The 13693-nt window shown below is 49.1% G+C and overlaps 7 protein-coding genes across 7 annotated transcripts; 3 read left to right on the forward strand and 4 right to left on the reverse strand.

Annotated features, from left to right (window-relative positions):
• Positions 1-1141: 1141 nt before the first annotated feature.
• On the forward strand, positions 1142-1434 carry CABS01_07818 (acetyltransferase; the record flags this gene model as incomplete). The annotated part of the gene is made up of 2 exons (XM_060541180.1): positions 1142-1248; positions 1284-1434. The coding sequence occupies 2 exons, from the start codon at positions 1142-1144 to the stop codon at positions 1432-1434; spliced, it is 258 nt and encodes an 85-aa protein (XP_060402680.1).
• A 237-nt stretch (positions 1435-1671) lies between these two features.
• Positions 1672-3063, reverse strand: CABS01_07819 (YkgB protein; the record flags this gene model as incomplete). The annotated part of the gene is made up of 3 exons (XM_060541181.1): positions 1672-2013; positions 2092-2554; positions 2678-3063. The coding sequence occupies 3 exons, from the start codon at positions 3061-3063 to the stop codon at positions 1672-1674; spliced, it is 1191 nt and encodes a 396-aa protein (XP_060402681.1).
• Positions 3064-4310: 1247 nt separating this feature from the next.
• On the reverse strand, positions 4311-5294 carry CABS01_07820 (uncharacterized protein; the record flags this gene model as incomplete). The annotated part of the gene is made up of 1 exon (XM_060541182.1): positions 4311-5294. The coding sequence occupies one exon, from the start codon at positions 5292-5294 to the stop codon at positions 4311-4313; it is 984 nt and encodes a 327-aa protein (XP_060402682.1).
• Positions 5295-6270: 976 nt separating this feature from the next.
• On the reverse strand, positions 6271-7440 carry CABS01_07821 (glycosyl hydrolase family 88; the record flags this gene model as incomplete). Its single annotated transcript, XM_060541183.1, has 1 exon — positions 6271-7440. The coding sequence occupies one exon, from the start codon at positions 7438-7440 to the stop codon at positions 6271-6273; it is 1170 nt and encodes a 389-aa protein (XP_060402683.1).
• A 1668-nt stretch (positions 7441-9108) lies between these two features.
• CABS01_07822 (uncharacterized protein) lies at positions 9109-9459 on the forward strand (the record flags this gene model as incomplete). Its single annotated transcript, XM_060541184.1, has 1 exon — positions 9109-9459. The coding sequence occupies one exon, from the start codon at positions 9109-9111 to the stop codon at positions 9457-9459; it is 351 nt and encodes a 116-aa protein (XP_060402684.1).
• Positions 9460-10793: 1334 nt separating this feature from the next.
• CABS01_07823 (uncharacterized protein) lies at positions 10794-11113 on the forward strand (the record flags this gene model as incomplete). The annotated part of the gene is made up of 2 exons (XM_060541185.1): positions 10794-10918; positions 10960-11113. The coding sequence occupies 2 exons, from the start codon at positions 10794-10796 to the stop codon at positions 11111-11113; spliced, it is 279 nt and encodes a 92-aa protein (XP_060402685.1).
• A 189-nt stretch (positions 11114-11302) lies between these two features.
• CABS01_07824 (uncharacterized protein) lies at positions 11303-12790 on the reverse strand (the record flags this gene model as incomplete). Its single annotated transcript, XM_060541186.1, has 3 exons — positions 11303-12138; positions 12218-12533; positions 12617-12790. The coding sequence occupies 3 exons, from the start codon at positions 12788-12790 to the stop codon at positions 11303-11305; spliced, it is 1326 nt and encodes a 441-aa protein (XP_060402686.1).
• Positions 12791-13693: the final 903 nt, after the last annotated feature.

Consider the following 13693-nt stretch of genomic DNA (forward strand, 5'->3'; position numbering starts at 1 on the left):
AGATCATGAAAAGGCGAAGGGAAAGCGTAGAATATTGACAACGGCTGACGACATAGCCACGAGGCTCTGTCTCACTTCCCCTTTCCGTGTTTCCGGGTACTGATGTTGCCTGTCGATCGTGCGCGCTTGGCTTTGCGGGTCGCATCGGTCATGCGTCCATCCGAGAACCATTTGCAGGGGGTCATCGGGGGCAACCACTTTGCTGAAGCTGGGACGAAACGCCGATGTTGCAATCAAGCACTTTTGATGAGCTGTTTAAGCTACATCCCCAGCATATAAGCTTGCCGTTTCCCCGGACTTGGAGTTGATTGGGAAGAGATGCGGAGTTTGGGGCTGCTGTTGACGAGCACCCTTGGCCCGGATTCCGTCTCCGACGTCCGGGTTTCGCCAAGTCCCGCCACATCGACACCCAGAGAACGGTTCGCACTTCAAGCATCTAATTGCACTCATACTATGAGACGCTTCACTACTGGTGTCGACTTGAAAAAGGCCATGCTGAACTGAGATGCTTGACAATACAGTCACTTGACATAGGTACCTTGAGTGCTACATCCCAACTACAAAAAGGTGAAAGTTCCCGATAATTGCTTAACTATCAATTGCTGATTGTCGAGAAAGACAGGCTGAAATTCAGAATTAATCTGATTCGGAATGTCTGCCTGTCGTTCATCAGTGACTCACACCAAGTGTGACTGAGTGCCCGTCCAGTTGTTGGTCCTGGGCGCGTCAAGAGCTGTATCCATATCGGGAAGGTCAACAAACTCTCATCCCACATGAGACGCGGCGTAGCGGATCCTCAGACGCCAACATGATGACTGGAAAAAGTCAACATGTGTAGAAATATTTCTTATTTGAGTCGAGGTCTTCTGCGCAGACCTTATTGTATAGCTGATGGCCCGTTACTTCATTAGCAAAGTTGTAACTCAAACGCAGAACATCATAGAATCACCGTCTATCCGCCGCGATGGCCTCGTCTCATTTTTGTCGGTTGTCACCGCGACTCGTAGTTAGGACTGCCACAAAAATTCGACATTGAATCTTTTCACGCCATCATGACAGTCCCAGAAAATTTCCCATTTGGGGAACCTGAAGGAGGTCTTACTTTTGAGAAGCTTCCGGCTCGGATACAAAATTTGCCAAAATGTCAGCGGATGGCAAAAATGCATTCTTGGTCGTTGAAACGCGCGATACAGATGAATTGATTGGATATGGAGGGTACAACACTTCTGAATCTGTCGACCCGCCCGAGTTCCTTGACCAAACAACACTACAGGGAAGCAAAGCGTACAGGGAAGCAAAGCGTACATGACGGACATCGGCATCATAATCGATCACAAACACTGGCGCAAGGGCTATGGCCTGGTGTTGATCAGCGTCCTCATCGAGTACGCCAAAAACGAGCTTGGATGTCAAGTTTTCAGAGACGGGCGATGACAATGAACCATGGCGAGCTCTCATGCGAGCGGCAGGTCTTGCCAAGTTCGAGGGCTGGCAGAAAGCAAGTTATGACGAGAAGCAGGAGGTTTGGGTCTGGAAGTTTGATGCAGGACATTGGAAACAGGAAAAAGAAAGGATGCAAATAGAGGGAAAGTGACCACTCTAGGGGCTTGTCTCTCTCCGTGACTGTGAGTTCTCGATATGATGATTCTATTTGCTGAGTAGCTTGCAAGATCACTCATCAAAGATAACGCAAACAACTTCGCCCGCAATAGAAATGTTCGCGGCGAACCCCTTCAGAAGACCGGTGCTCACTTCGCGATCAATAATGACCGCCCGTCCGTCCTGCTGCAAACCCACAGCAACTTGAGTGCCAGCTTTATTGATCGAGAACTGGCGGGGAATCATGCCGCCTGACGGGAAGATCTGCGTGAAACCCAGGTGACCGGTCTTGTGATCGATCTTGAAAGTAACAAGGGCGTCGCTCTTGATCTCGGTGGTGTTGGTGGTGTCAAAGTTGGGAATGCTGAAGATGCTAACGTTTCGTGAAGAGACAATGAGATACTCGGAGTCAGGCTGACGAAATATTAGCAACATAACACGTCTCGTGGCGAATCTTCCTCGTCAAGGAATCAGCTTGACTAAAGTACTTACCGAGATGTGGATCTCAGCTGCGGCAGCCCCAACAGGTACCGTGTTATCGGGGCCGTGGGTACCGACGCTGAAGACTTCTGTAAAGCTCAAGGTCTTGTTGCGACCATAGTGAACTTCGTACGTGGTGACAATGTTCCCAAGCTCGGCTAGAACAAAGAAGTAAGTCTTTTCCTTGGCGACGAGGAATCTGGCGTGTCTGGGACCACTGCCAACCGCAACGTTCAGCGGGGTAACCGGCGTCAGTTGGTAGGATTCCTGGTTGATTGCAAAAACCCGAACCAAATCCGCTCCCAAATCCGGCACTAGCACGTACTGCCCCGTGGGGTCAAGGATGGCCTCGTGGGGATGCGGGGCATTCTGTGCCGGCTTCGGTCCTGGCTGGCTCAGCGTGTACGTCCAAGACTGAAGTCTTTTGATGTCGGTCGGGTCCTCCACGGAAAAGACTTCAAAGGACGACGCCGGACTGTCAATTTTGTCAGCGGAGTTCCGCGTTAACTTGCGTAGCGATTTCTGCAAATTCCCCCCAAACCAAGCTTCTTCGGTGACGAAAGTGGAAATCTGTCCGGGGCCAGTGAGTGGGACTTACTAAGAAGCCAAGGCAATGCCTCCACCATTCTTGCCATAGACGACGGAGCTCACAGCCCCCTTGATAGTAGGGAGCTTTCCAAGCAACTCGAGTGTCCCATTCTCAGACTTTTGGAAAGAGACGAGCGTGCCGTTGGGGTTTGTAAGTCCTCGATCGGCGCAGTAGAGCAGGGACTTTGACTGATCGAGAGTGAGCCAAGAGGGGTTCGCCGCGCAATCAGTGTTCGTGGCAATGGCCTTCAAAGTCGTTCCAGATTCCGAAGTCTGAAGATCGAGAGTGGTGACGGTTCCGGCGTGCGAAGCGGCGTATAGGAGGGTCGATGTCACTGGCTTGACCGACATAATGGCCATGAGCCAGGCGGCAGAGAACTTGTCGAACCCCAACATTGCGGATAAGTCAGTTAGCGATAAAGGCCGATACAGACCGATGCTAGCAACTACCATACCGCCGGCGATTCAGTGTCTTTAAAAGCTCCTCCGAAGCCATAGTCGGAAATGCAACCCCTGTACATCACCGAGCTGGGTACCGCATCGTTTTCCGTGCGGGGTTGGGATATCCCTGAATGTGCTGCGCAAATTCCACCTATTAATCTAAATGGCTGGTGGTTAAATCGATTTTACCTTGGAAAAGGAAATTCGCGCTAGCCCACGTGTAGAGTTGGAATAAGCCGTTTGCCGGCGAGTAGATTGAATTCTTGGCAGGGGTTGCGGATAAGGTTCGAGAAAGGATGCTCTTGGCACTTTCGATCTCAAGGGGGAACAAGAGACGAACTGAAGCTTTGACTGATGCACACCAATGATACGACAGCCGGATGCTGCACCAAGGCTTCATCCCACCGGCGCTTCTTGAACAGCCACTTTCTTACTCTTGGATATAAATCAACACTCATCTTCAATAGGATTGCCAAGAAGTCGGTCAATTTGTACGGGCTGAACTGTAAGTTTTCTGAAAGATTCATCTTTGCGACTGTGTATCACCAGTCTTCAAACACTCTGTGGACGACGTTTCAACGTCCGAGAGTCCGTCGCACACTTTGGAGTCGTACACGGAAACTGTCAATGATGTGGGCCGCATCACTTGCGATGGTGAATGGGGTTGCTGTATCTTAAGTCAGTTGCCAAAACAGTTGCGTGGAAAGTAAGTGGTATTGTGCCTCACAAGACAATGAGCCAGAAAAAAGTTGGCAATGTCGTCTATTCGTATGGATGCCTCGGACCAGCAGAACAAGCATCACATGTTTCTTGGCAGCATCATCTACAGTTCTCTGTGTTCTCACTGAACTCTCCCACCGGCATTCGAGGGATGCAGGCGAGGATGGTCAATGAGAAGGGCACAACTCGATGCTTGGCACCAATCTATGAGAAATCGCGGGGCCCCCACAATCGATAACTTTAGTATTCATGATTATGAGTGCGAACAAACATATTGCGTATTGATCAAATTCATCATACTAGTAGGATGCTACTTGTGGAAACTTGGAGAAAGTAAAGAAATTAGTATTGACGCACACGCCGCATGAACCCAGAGCATTAAGAATCCCAGATTGTCCAGGTCCTTGCAATAATTCGCAAATCATAGTCTTAAAGAGGTTGCGATTTCCTCAAATCATCTTGAGCTACGGCACTTGAGGGTATTACTCCAAGTGAATTATGTTGATCCTGCCACCACCTGTGTAATTGTGTGTCACAAATTGCTCAAAACCGCCAGTCTCCGAGACGATGAGTGTTCGGCCTTCCGCACCCTTTGCCCAAACGACTGATGTAGGCGCCAAAATAGCTGTGCTGTTAATGCCGCCGAGAAGAGTCTCCGGGACGGTGGTGTTTGCCCCACGTGGCACAAAGCCAAGAGCGTTTCCGCTAAGTTCGGCGAGATAGATGTCGCCATTGTATTTATTGACAATCAAATCGTCAATTGGGGTCTGGGTTGCCACGATTTCCGGGGTTCCATGGAGGACATCTTCGTTCCCTGAAGCTTTCACACGGGCGACCAACTGTTGGTTGGTGTTGCTGAAATAGAGGTATCCTCTTGAGAGCTTGATGCCGTTGACGCCGAATACCACGCCGCTTGTAGTACCAGGCTTTAGTAAGGGATCATCGTAGTAGACGCCCAATTGAAAGGTTTGGGTGTCGAAACGGTAGATGAATCCCTCGCGCGTATCTGCGATCAGAACGTAGGGCGTTCCAGGAACCGCAATCATCCCATTGGGCTGAGAAATAGCATCCAGCGATGCCAGTTGCTTGACGACCGACTTGTCGCACTTGTCAAATGACAATTTGTGGATCGCGTACGAGCCAGGGGTTGGACTCAAAGTCTGGAAAGAGAAGTTGCCGGTAATGAGGAAGTATTCATCCGAGTTTGGTGATTTGGCAATACTGGAAACGCCATTGGTATTCTCGAAAGTGTGCACAAGCTTTGGCTCGGCATTCGCGACAGGAGCCACTTCGTAGACGCGTGGGAATGTGTAAACGACTGCCAGAATGGAACCCGACGGCCTGACGGCGAGGTTTTCGATCTCAGATCCCAGCGGAAACTCTTGACTCTTTTCCACTCGCAGGGCATTCACATAGACTAGAACGACCGCGAGAAGCCATAGGCAGGCTATCCTGGAAATTGTCATTGAGAGGCTTTTGAAGTGCAAAATTAATCGGCAGAAGGTAGCAGTAATGGCTTGATGAGGCCTTCATAAATGTGATTGTCGAGAAAGGTGGCTGGACTATTTGTATGCGTCTGATTCCCATAGATGCGGATGAACTTCAATCCATCTGTACAGGGCAGGTACAATGGATGAGCCGAAACCCGGGGGTTCGGGAATCCTACCAAGTATCTCGATCTTACCTTAGTGTGATCGCTTAATTTGCGCAACTTAGGCGCGGGGCCTGTACTTCTTGGTGCCAGCAATGAAAGAGATCAACGTGGAAAATGTAGTATTGAAGATAAGAGCCATGGGCTTTTGCTGAACACGTCGGAGTCAGGCGTGTTGGATTTGATTCCCTTCCTACGACTACCGAGTTAGGTGCGGAGGTTGCCATACTCTCGAGAATACGAGTGGCTGGAGACAACCTCGTCGGTTCAAGTCATCAGTCTCACCAGCGACTCGACGAGGCATATCGGATTTCGGACATATAGGTACATGAGCGTTGCAGCGTGGGCAAGACGATTGCAGGAGCTTTGTAGCTACATGTACTTGACTTTTCGCGTACCGCTGTTGAATTCTGACTAGCAGGCTACACTACTATCAATCAGAGTGTGTTTGCCCATGCTGACGTGGGATAGCTTGAGTCGATACTTGCATGTACGCTAGGCACTATCCTCAAAACGGTCTCCGTAAGCCAAGCAGATGGATTGTTATCCCATGTCTTAATCTGCAGGTCGCCGGAATTCTACATGTCTAGGGATCTGATTACAATGTGAACATATCGGCTAATCTGTCGTGAAACCAACGAGTAGGCTCCGAAAAAACTCGAATCCAGTCTAAAGAGATTGGAAATCACGCATGCTCGACGATCCTGCAGAATGACTTCCTTAAGAGATTAAAAGGTGCAGAAAATGATCATATTATCTAGCAGTGCTGCAATAACTAGGGCCTTCATTCACTACTTCCTTTCTACCTCAAGAGAGGCCAAGATAAAAGCTGACTCTCCGAGAAGACTGTTCGGCAAAAGCGGTTGGTGAGTATAGTACTCGTATGACGCCGTAGAGTTGAGACTGCACACAGCGACTGTCTTGTTGTACCCGATCGTACCGTTACCAGTATCGACAACAAAGTTTCGGGTGGTATAGTCGTAAGCTTTCAAAGCTGCCTTCTTGAAGTCTACCTTCGAGTTCGACAGAAGTCCAAGCCTCTCGCCCTTGAGCATAGAGAACATAAATAAGGCCGTGCTAGAGCTCTCCAGATAGTTGCCGCTGCGTCCCGGGAACGTTGTTAATTGCCACCAGACGCCGGTCTCGGGGTCGGCGTAGCGGATGAGAGACGTAGCCAATTGCGTCGTCATGTGTTGCAGTTGCTTGCACACAGCCTTGGCCTCGTGCTTGCCAGCGGGACAATCGAGAGCTTCCCACGTCTGAACCAAACCTGCTACGAACCAGCCTACGGCGCGGCCCCATACATACGGGCTCGCGCCCGTCTCTTTGTTTGCCCAGACGGAAGTCTTTGAGTAATCGTACCCGTGGGCGACCAAGGAGGTGTTCTTCTGGAAGCAGTGTTCGTAGAGCAGCGAAACCTGCAAGCTGATGTCGGTGTAGTTAGGCTGGGGTTGCGCAGCCATGAATGGAAGTACAGAGAACATGCCATCCAGGTAACTCCATTGAGGGTAGACGTAGTACCAGAAGCCTCCAACAGGATTGCGGATTTGAAGCGACAGAGATTCGTTGATGGCTTTCGATGCTGCTGATGCCGTGTCCGAAATCGTCGCGATTCCCGACTTGGAAATAGCGTTGATGGCGTTTGCAACCGAGAAGCGGTCCAGAGGTCGGGTTGCGACGTAAGTTGCGTTGACCAAATTGGGAGTGCCCTCGTTTAGAACTTCCTCCAAGTAAGGGACATATTGGTCCTTAAGCTCCGGGTATTGCTTCAGTGCAGCCTCCATGGCGATGGATAGAATGCCCGTTTCCAGGAAACTGCTTGATTCACCAGACGAGATGATGCCCTGCTTGCGCGCCTTGATGCTGTCCAGCATCCAGGTCGAGTATCGTCGGTCTTCGCAACTTGCGACAGTCGCCAAGCCGCAAAGGGCCAATGGCCAGATCGTAAGGTGACGACGCATCTTGAGGAGTACGATAGATCACGAATGGGAACAATTCGGGATCTGGTAGACGCATCAAGCCCTATTTTCCCCTTCAACCCCGCTGCCGGCGTCGCTGACGCTTTATATGCCGTTAATTTTCGTATGAGTCAAGCTAATTGCACTGCTAATTATTGCCGAAGCCTATTTGTTTACCCGGCTCGTCATTGGGCCTTTCGCCAATGCGTCAATCATTCCCCTATTGAATGTTTCCCCCATGCCTGCCGGTACTTCCGCGGGAAACTTCTGGACCCATAGTGCATTGACCATGAAGATTTGATAGCTGATGACTTCGCGTACCAAAACTTTGTTACGGAGGCTGCAGGGAACCGCAAAAGAGTCTTGATTGGTTAAGATGCTACATGTCCTATGTTCCTACATTCGCATCTTGGTCAATTCAGAACGGCTGAGCGATGTTGGAGTAAGATCAAATAGCAAAAGTTGGTGGTCTCACTACAGTACTCAGCAGATCGAGTTCGAAGGATCCATCTCTGTGCTGGGCAGTAAAGTTTCAACGGCCGGGGCCACAATCTTGGACGCGAAAGATTTCCCGGTGTGGGTTGAGCAGTGAGCACAGAGGGGTAAGTTCGCCAAGGATCCATGGGGGGAAACAAGAAAATCCTTCCTTAACCCAAGGCTTAACCGGAAGCTTTCCGTCCACTCAGCTCGAAATGCATGCAACAGCTTGTGAGGTATTCTTAATTGAATGATGTAGAGCTTAGAGACGACCTCGCCTGGTGGTCAACTATGTGCAGGTTTCCCCGGTCTCTGCTTTGCTCTGTACACGCAAGCTTAAAGACGTACCGCCAGTGGGAGACGGATTCTAATGGAGTGACGCTCAACGTCTTGAAGAGGAATGTGGAGCAACCATGCGCAATGTCCCTATCACCGAGAAAATCCCTAGACGCCAGCTTCAAAGAGTGAACGAGACAACCAAGTTGAGGCTAGTGCCAAGTCTATTACATGGCATTCTACTAAGGTAGAAACATGTACACACGGTTTTTCGAAGTTGGCTTTTTCAAACATCTGTAACCTATTTTCACTTGTTCAATCTTCAAGTTGATCTCGTTCGAAGATGGCCATCCTATCGTCGCATTATCTGCTTAATATCGCAACTTGACTCGGCGAATATTTTCATGTAAGTCGACTTTGGTTTCTCTTGCACAGAAGGTAACATTATAGGCACAGCAATTGTTCAAAGGTTTTCGAATGCACAAACGACAATTATGTATATTTATGGCAGTTATAACGACGCATCCAAGACGCGCCAATGACAACTCGAGGTTCGGGCCCCCACCTCCCCGAGCACAGTGGCTTGATTCGGAAACAACAACTGGCCGATTGGATTCCTGGCTCCTGCAAGTTGTCAGCAGTGATCAGCCGCCGACTCAATTCCGATCAACATGAAAGGCAGCTCGGTAAGATAAGCAATTAGGTTAGCTGTACGGTAATGAAAAGAAACCTCCACTCAGAGCCTTGCAGTGAAGGAGACATGCCGCAGCATGCATCATCCGCTCACACTTGCAACGTAGCCAGGGTGATCAGGCTGCGACAGGAAGACGAGAATGGATTTAAAAAGGCTGCAACCTAGTCGAAAAGCGAGCATCAACAAATTTCCGGGCATCATTGATTCTCCACTTTTCTCTTGCCATGGCTGCTTTGAGGTCTCACTTGGTTGCACTTCTGGTCGTTATTGGCTTCGCGCGGTGCTTACAGACGCAGACCAGTGCCAAAATCCAGAGCCAAATCGAGGCGAATGAGAATGACCAAAAAGCGTTGAACACCATACACGCTCGCGCCTGGCTCATCTGTTCGAGGGACCACCGACATTCTGTGGGGTTGTTTTATCACCCTGACCATTTGCGTTCTTACGGTGCTTCATTTGAATATCAAGCACTCTTCGACATGGAACAAACTGCAATGGGTTGCTATAACCTTATTCGCACCAGAATTCATCCTCTTGCTTGCCTCCAGGCAATTCATCGAAGAATTCTTGCTTAAACGGAAACTCAACCTCTTGCTGTCAGAGAATGTCCGTAACAACAGCAGCACTCCCAAAGTGAGCACCGCAATCCTCAACCGAACCCGGAAGAAGATGAGAGATTCAAGCTAATAAATAGTTTGGCGCCTGTTCTCAGAAGCCATACGACCTGAAGGCCTGCTTCTTCGCGGTAATGGAAGGCTTCGAAGCTCTAATTGCCGACATAGAGCCAGGAACTGGAGTTGTACGAGACAATGACTATGATTGGACACAGAATTTGACGCTATCAACAAGAGGCATCCTTGAACTGGCAAAACTTGGTGACTTCATCGAAGTTGATATAGCTAGTCTGGAAGATCGAAGTAAAGCCACCCTTTTACAGAAGTTCCTAGTGTCAACCTAAGTAATATGGATGGCGATACAGTGCATTGTAAAGAAGAGACTTAGGTTGCCGATAGCGTTGCTCGGAATTCATGTTATGGTACACGTGATTTTCGCTCTGTTACTCTATGGATTCTGGTTTTACGTAAGTGCTTATTGCCGCCTTGCTTTCGGATCTCAAAGAGATTTACAAAGTCATGTAGATTACTAATCTGGAGCTAATAGAAGCCCTTAGGTATCGAGTAGACGCAATCTATCACAGTGGAAAGCGAGAAGGTCAAGAATGCCCTTTCTTTCATGATTCAGTGCCAGTTCTGCCACTTGCAAAACGAGACTGCAATTTCTATCCTGACCGACGAGATGACCGGGCCATAGTTCCGAGCATAGTGGCTAAGAGGAGCTTTGGGAAACAAGACCCTCGAAGTAGTCGATGTAACATCGCCACCAACCAACAGGATGAACAGCTACCTGTTGAATGGATCACTCCGACAACGGATGGCGTTCGCGTTAGTGAAGGCCAGGCTCTGCCCTGTGGAGTAGGCTGCCTCCAAGCAGGTCTTGTCTTCGGGCGTGAAACGAGTTGACTCGCAGAGGAGAGAAGCATTCTTCTCAATGCTTCAAACATAACGAGGACTGAAATAGCCCCTTACACCTGGAATCGAAACGACAGAATTCCTTGGCAGCTCCTGATGTTGACCCATTCTGGGACAAGACTTACAGTCAATGTTTTGTGTTAAGGGGCAACATGCGCGAGACTCTTTCGACATTCCAAGATAGTTTCAGCCATCTCGCAGAGGGTGACCCCCATGAAGGACTGGGGTCAACCACAGAGGTTTTTCGCTTCCTTCTCTCCGCTATCGGCGAGGAGATCACTGGGTACAATTTGCTAAGAATCGGTGCTTTCTCTATAATCTGCGGAGGTATCCATCTTTCGGCATGGAACTATGACTTTGCCTCGCGACAGGAAGGGATTATGTGGAAGGTATCCTGTCTCATCATCATCGTGTTTATACCTTGGATCGGGCTTTATTTCTTGTTCTTTGCATATGTTGGAAGACCATTGCGGGCTATATCGACCATGACTTACGGACGGAAGAAGTTCAGAAATCACCCTTGTCAGTAGGCTCTTGCATGGCGAGGATATGCATTCTGGGGTTTACAGTTTCGTTTCTTGCTGGAGTTCACTTTGTTGCCCGAGTTTTCATCGTTGTTGAGGCTTTCATCAGTCTTAGGCAGGTCCCTATCGGTGTCTACTCGATGCCGTCTTGGATCCAGATGATTCCTCACCTTTGACACGCTTGCGAGGACAAGGAGACTTCGACATAATAGAATTCTGCATGACCCGAGTCATGATTTTGTGATATTTCAAACCAAGAAGACTTGATCACAAATACACATGTGCTTAGAATGCGTTTGGTGGGTCAAAACTTTAACTATGTGAGTCCGAATCCCCATCCATTTGATCCGCCGGTACCCAGCTATCTATATCTGGCTTCTCTTTAATGTTGATGACACAAATCTAAGTCGGTCCTGCAAACTGCAGACAGTACGTCTATGTATAGGTCTTCCGTTATCATCCACCGCGTGATACAGTCTGTCAATCAGGAGGCCTAGTCGTTTCGTCCGAACTCGTACTAAACTATGAAGCACATGAAGCTCATCCTCTTTGTCTAATGTCCCTTGGCTCAACCTAAATGCTGGGTGCGACGTAAAATTGACGCTGCCGCTCCTGCTGCTAGAGCGTCTCCCCGAGTCACCATGGGAACTGGATGTATCCGAGTCATCATCTGCAGAAATGATGTCATCGTCTACGCAAAGCTTAGGGACCAAATACTCGACACCACCAAGCATCATATCGCACATTGATACGAGCAAGGCGACAAACTCCGGACGTGTGGAATGTGTGTGGCAGTCGAAGAAGGAGTCGAGGCCCTCCATAGTTCGCTTCAAGGACCGCAGCATTTCTGCGGGTGACGCAGGAGCTTTGCTTCGTATACTCCAGAGAAGGTTAGAACTAACGTCCTCATGCTGCAGAAAGACTCGCGCGTAGCATGAACATGAGAGACTATCTTGTTCCGGGTGTTGCTTCGATGGATTGTGTCGAGAACGCTGGCTATTTCGAGGCCACTCCTGATTATGACTTGAAGACTCCCGTATGTGCTTCCTCCGCCTTTCGACATGGGCTATAGACCTCTCTGTATCTGAGCCTAAAGAAATCACTCTGGGCCAGTCTGAGGCATTGAGACAGGAAAGTAGCGGGTCTATTCGAGGTGAGTTCGATGGGCTGTTGAGTGTTGTCTTCATGAAAGGCTGATTCCCTGTACGACAGCAACGTTAATGTTCGAACGGCTTCAATGCTGGCCGACTAACGGCAAGCGAAATAGAAAATTAGCTCACCACTAGCTTTCATAAAGCTATCGAGGGCATTCGTTGATAGCATGCCATCTAATGTCTCGGCTTGAAAGGGAGAGAAGGATCTTGGCTGGAAGACCAAGTGATCAATGTTTTCCGGGTCATTCAGATCTTGGTCTTCCTCCGTGATTATGGCATTGTCGGCGGTCGAGTTATCTTCCCTTTCCCAAGGGGACATAGAAGGTGTAAAATCGGCAATCGTCAAGCGCCTCTTTGAATTGGGATTCGAGGTTTCATAATGGCAGTCGAAGCCGTTGGCTCTGCACCGACCGCATCCTTGTTTCTCGCCGCTGCATTTCAGCTACAAGTTTACAAGCAACGTTAGTTATCTGTCATACTTTTTGTGATCGATATATTCAGAAAGAAAAGCCGAACTCCGCGCACCTTTTTAATCCGACAGTGTTTGCAGGCGTTGCGGGTAAGCGGGCCGCGGCGCCGCTTAGTTGCGGTTGTTGAGTTCTTCACTTCCCTAGAGTCGCCTTCATGACAAGTCGTCCGAGGCATATCAAAGTCAAACGGAAAGTCTTCAATAGGCAGAGACTGAGTTGCGGTTGCCATTGTTCAATGAGTCGAAGTTGAGAGTGCGGCTAAGATCGATGGAATTCGAATCGAGATTGCGACGGCTTGTGTTAGTCTTTTTGGGTAACAAGACATCGCTTTAGACAAAGCCAATCCGCCGATGAACCGACGACTGGCTACCGGTCAGGGATGGAGGGCCGGCAATATTCTAGAAGCGGCAGAAAATTAGCGTGAACCTGTCTCGTCGGTAAAATGGCATCTTAGTAGTGTGTCAATATAGTTTCAACCTCTAAAGTCTGTTGGCATGGCCCAATAAAGCATGAGCGGCGGGTGAATGCCCCACTGGCCGATAGGGCAGTTAGAACATGCGGAGATTTAATCTTGGCATCCCGGGGAGTTTTGACGGCAGGGCCTGTCATTGTTTCTGGCCCGGCCACTTTCAGTTGACATGACAAAATTTGAGACGAGTCAGATTTATAGACGCGTAGAAGCTGCTACGCGACAGGATTAAGCGATGTAGCTAGACCTGGTCTCTATAACATATCTCAGAGCAACGAATATAATTTCATGGTGCGAATAGTGAGGACAATGAGATCCTGGGCAATGTAGAAATTTGATGGTTGATCGCATACTTTACAGCTTAGGTGGCTAAAAAGCAATCCCGAATACAGTTGCGAGGTATTAGAACATAATTAACATGATCCAGCAAAGTATCAACTTCGGATAGAGGGCTCTTGCGAACAAACAAGACGGCGGATAATATTCGACAAACACAAGCCTTCAGCGGCATCCCACTGCAGGGCCCTCTTCCGCGCTTCGCCTCAACGCAGTTCACATAATGCACCAGCCGCGTCGCAGAAGTAAAGTCTCCTACGGTCAAAAGTTTCTTGGCAGAATGTCTGCCACCGGCAGCATTGAGCAATAGCCAGAACAAGGCCTGCT

Source organism: Colletotrichum abscissum (assembly GCF_030869225.1).
Source record: "Colletotrichum abscissum strain IMI 504890 chromosome Unknown Scaffold_17.1, whole genome shotgun sequence".
NCBI classification, from domain to species: domain Eukaryota; kingdom Fungi; phylum Ascomycota; class Sordariomycetes; order Glomerellales; family Glomerellaceae; genus Colletotrichum; species Colletotrichum abscissum.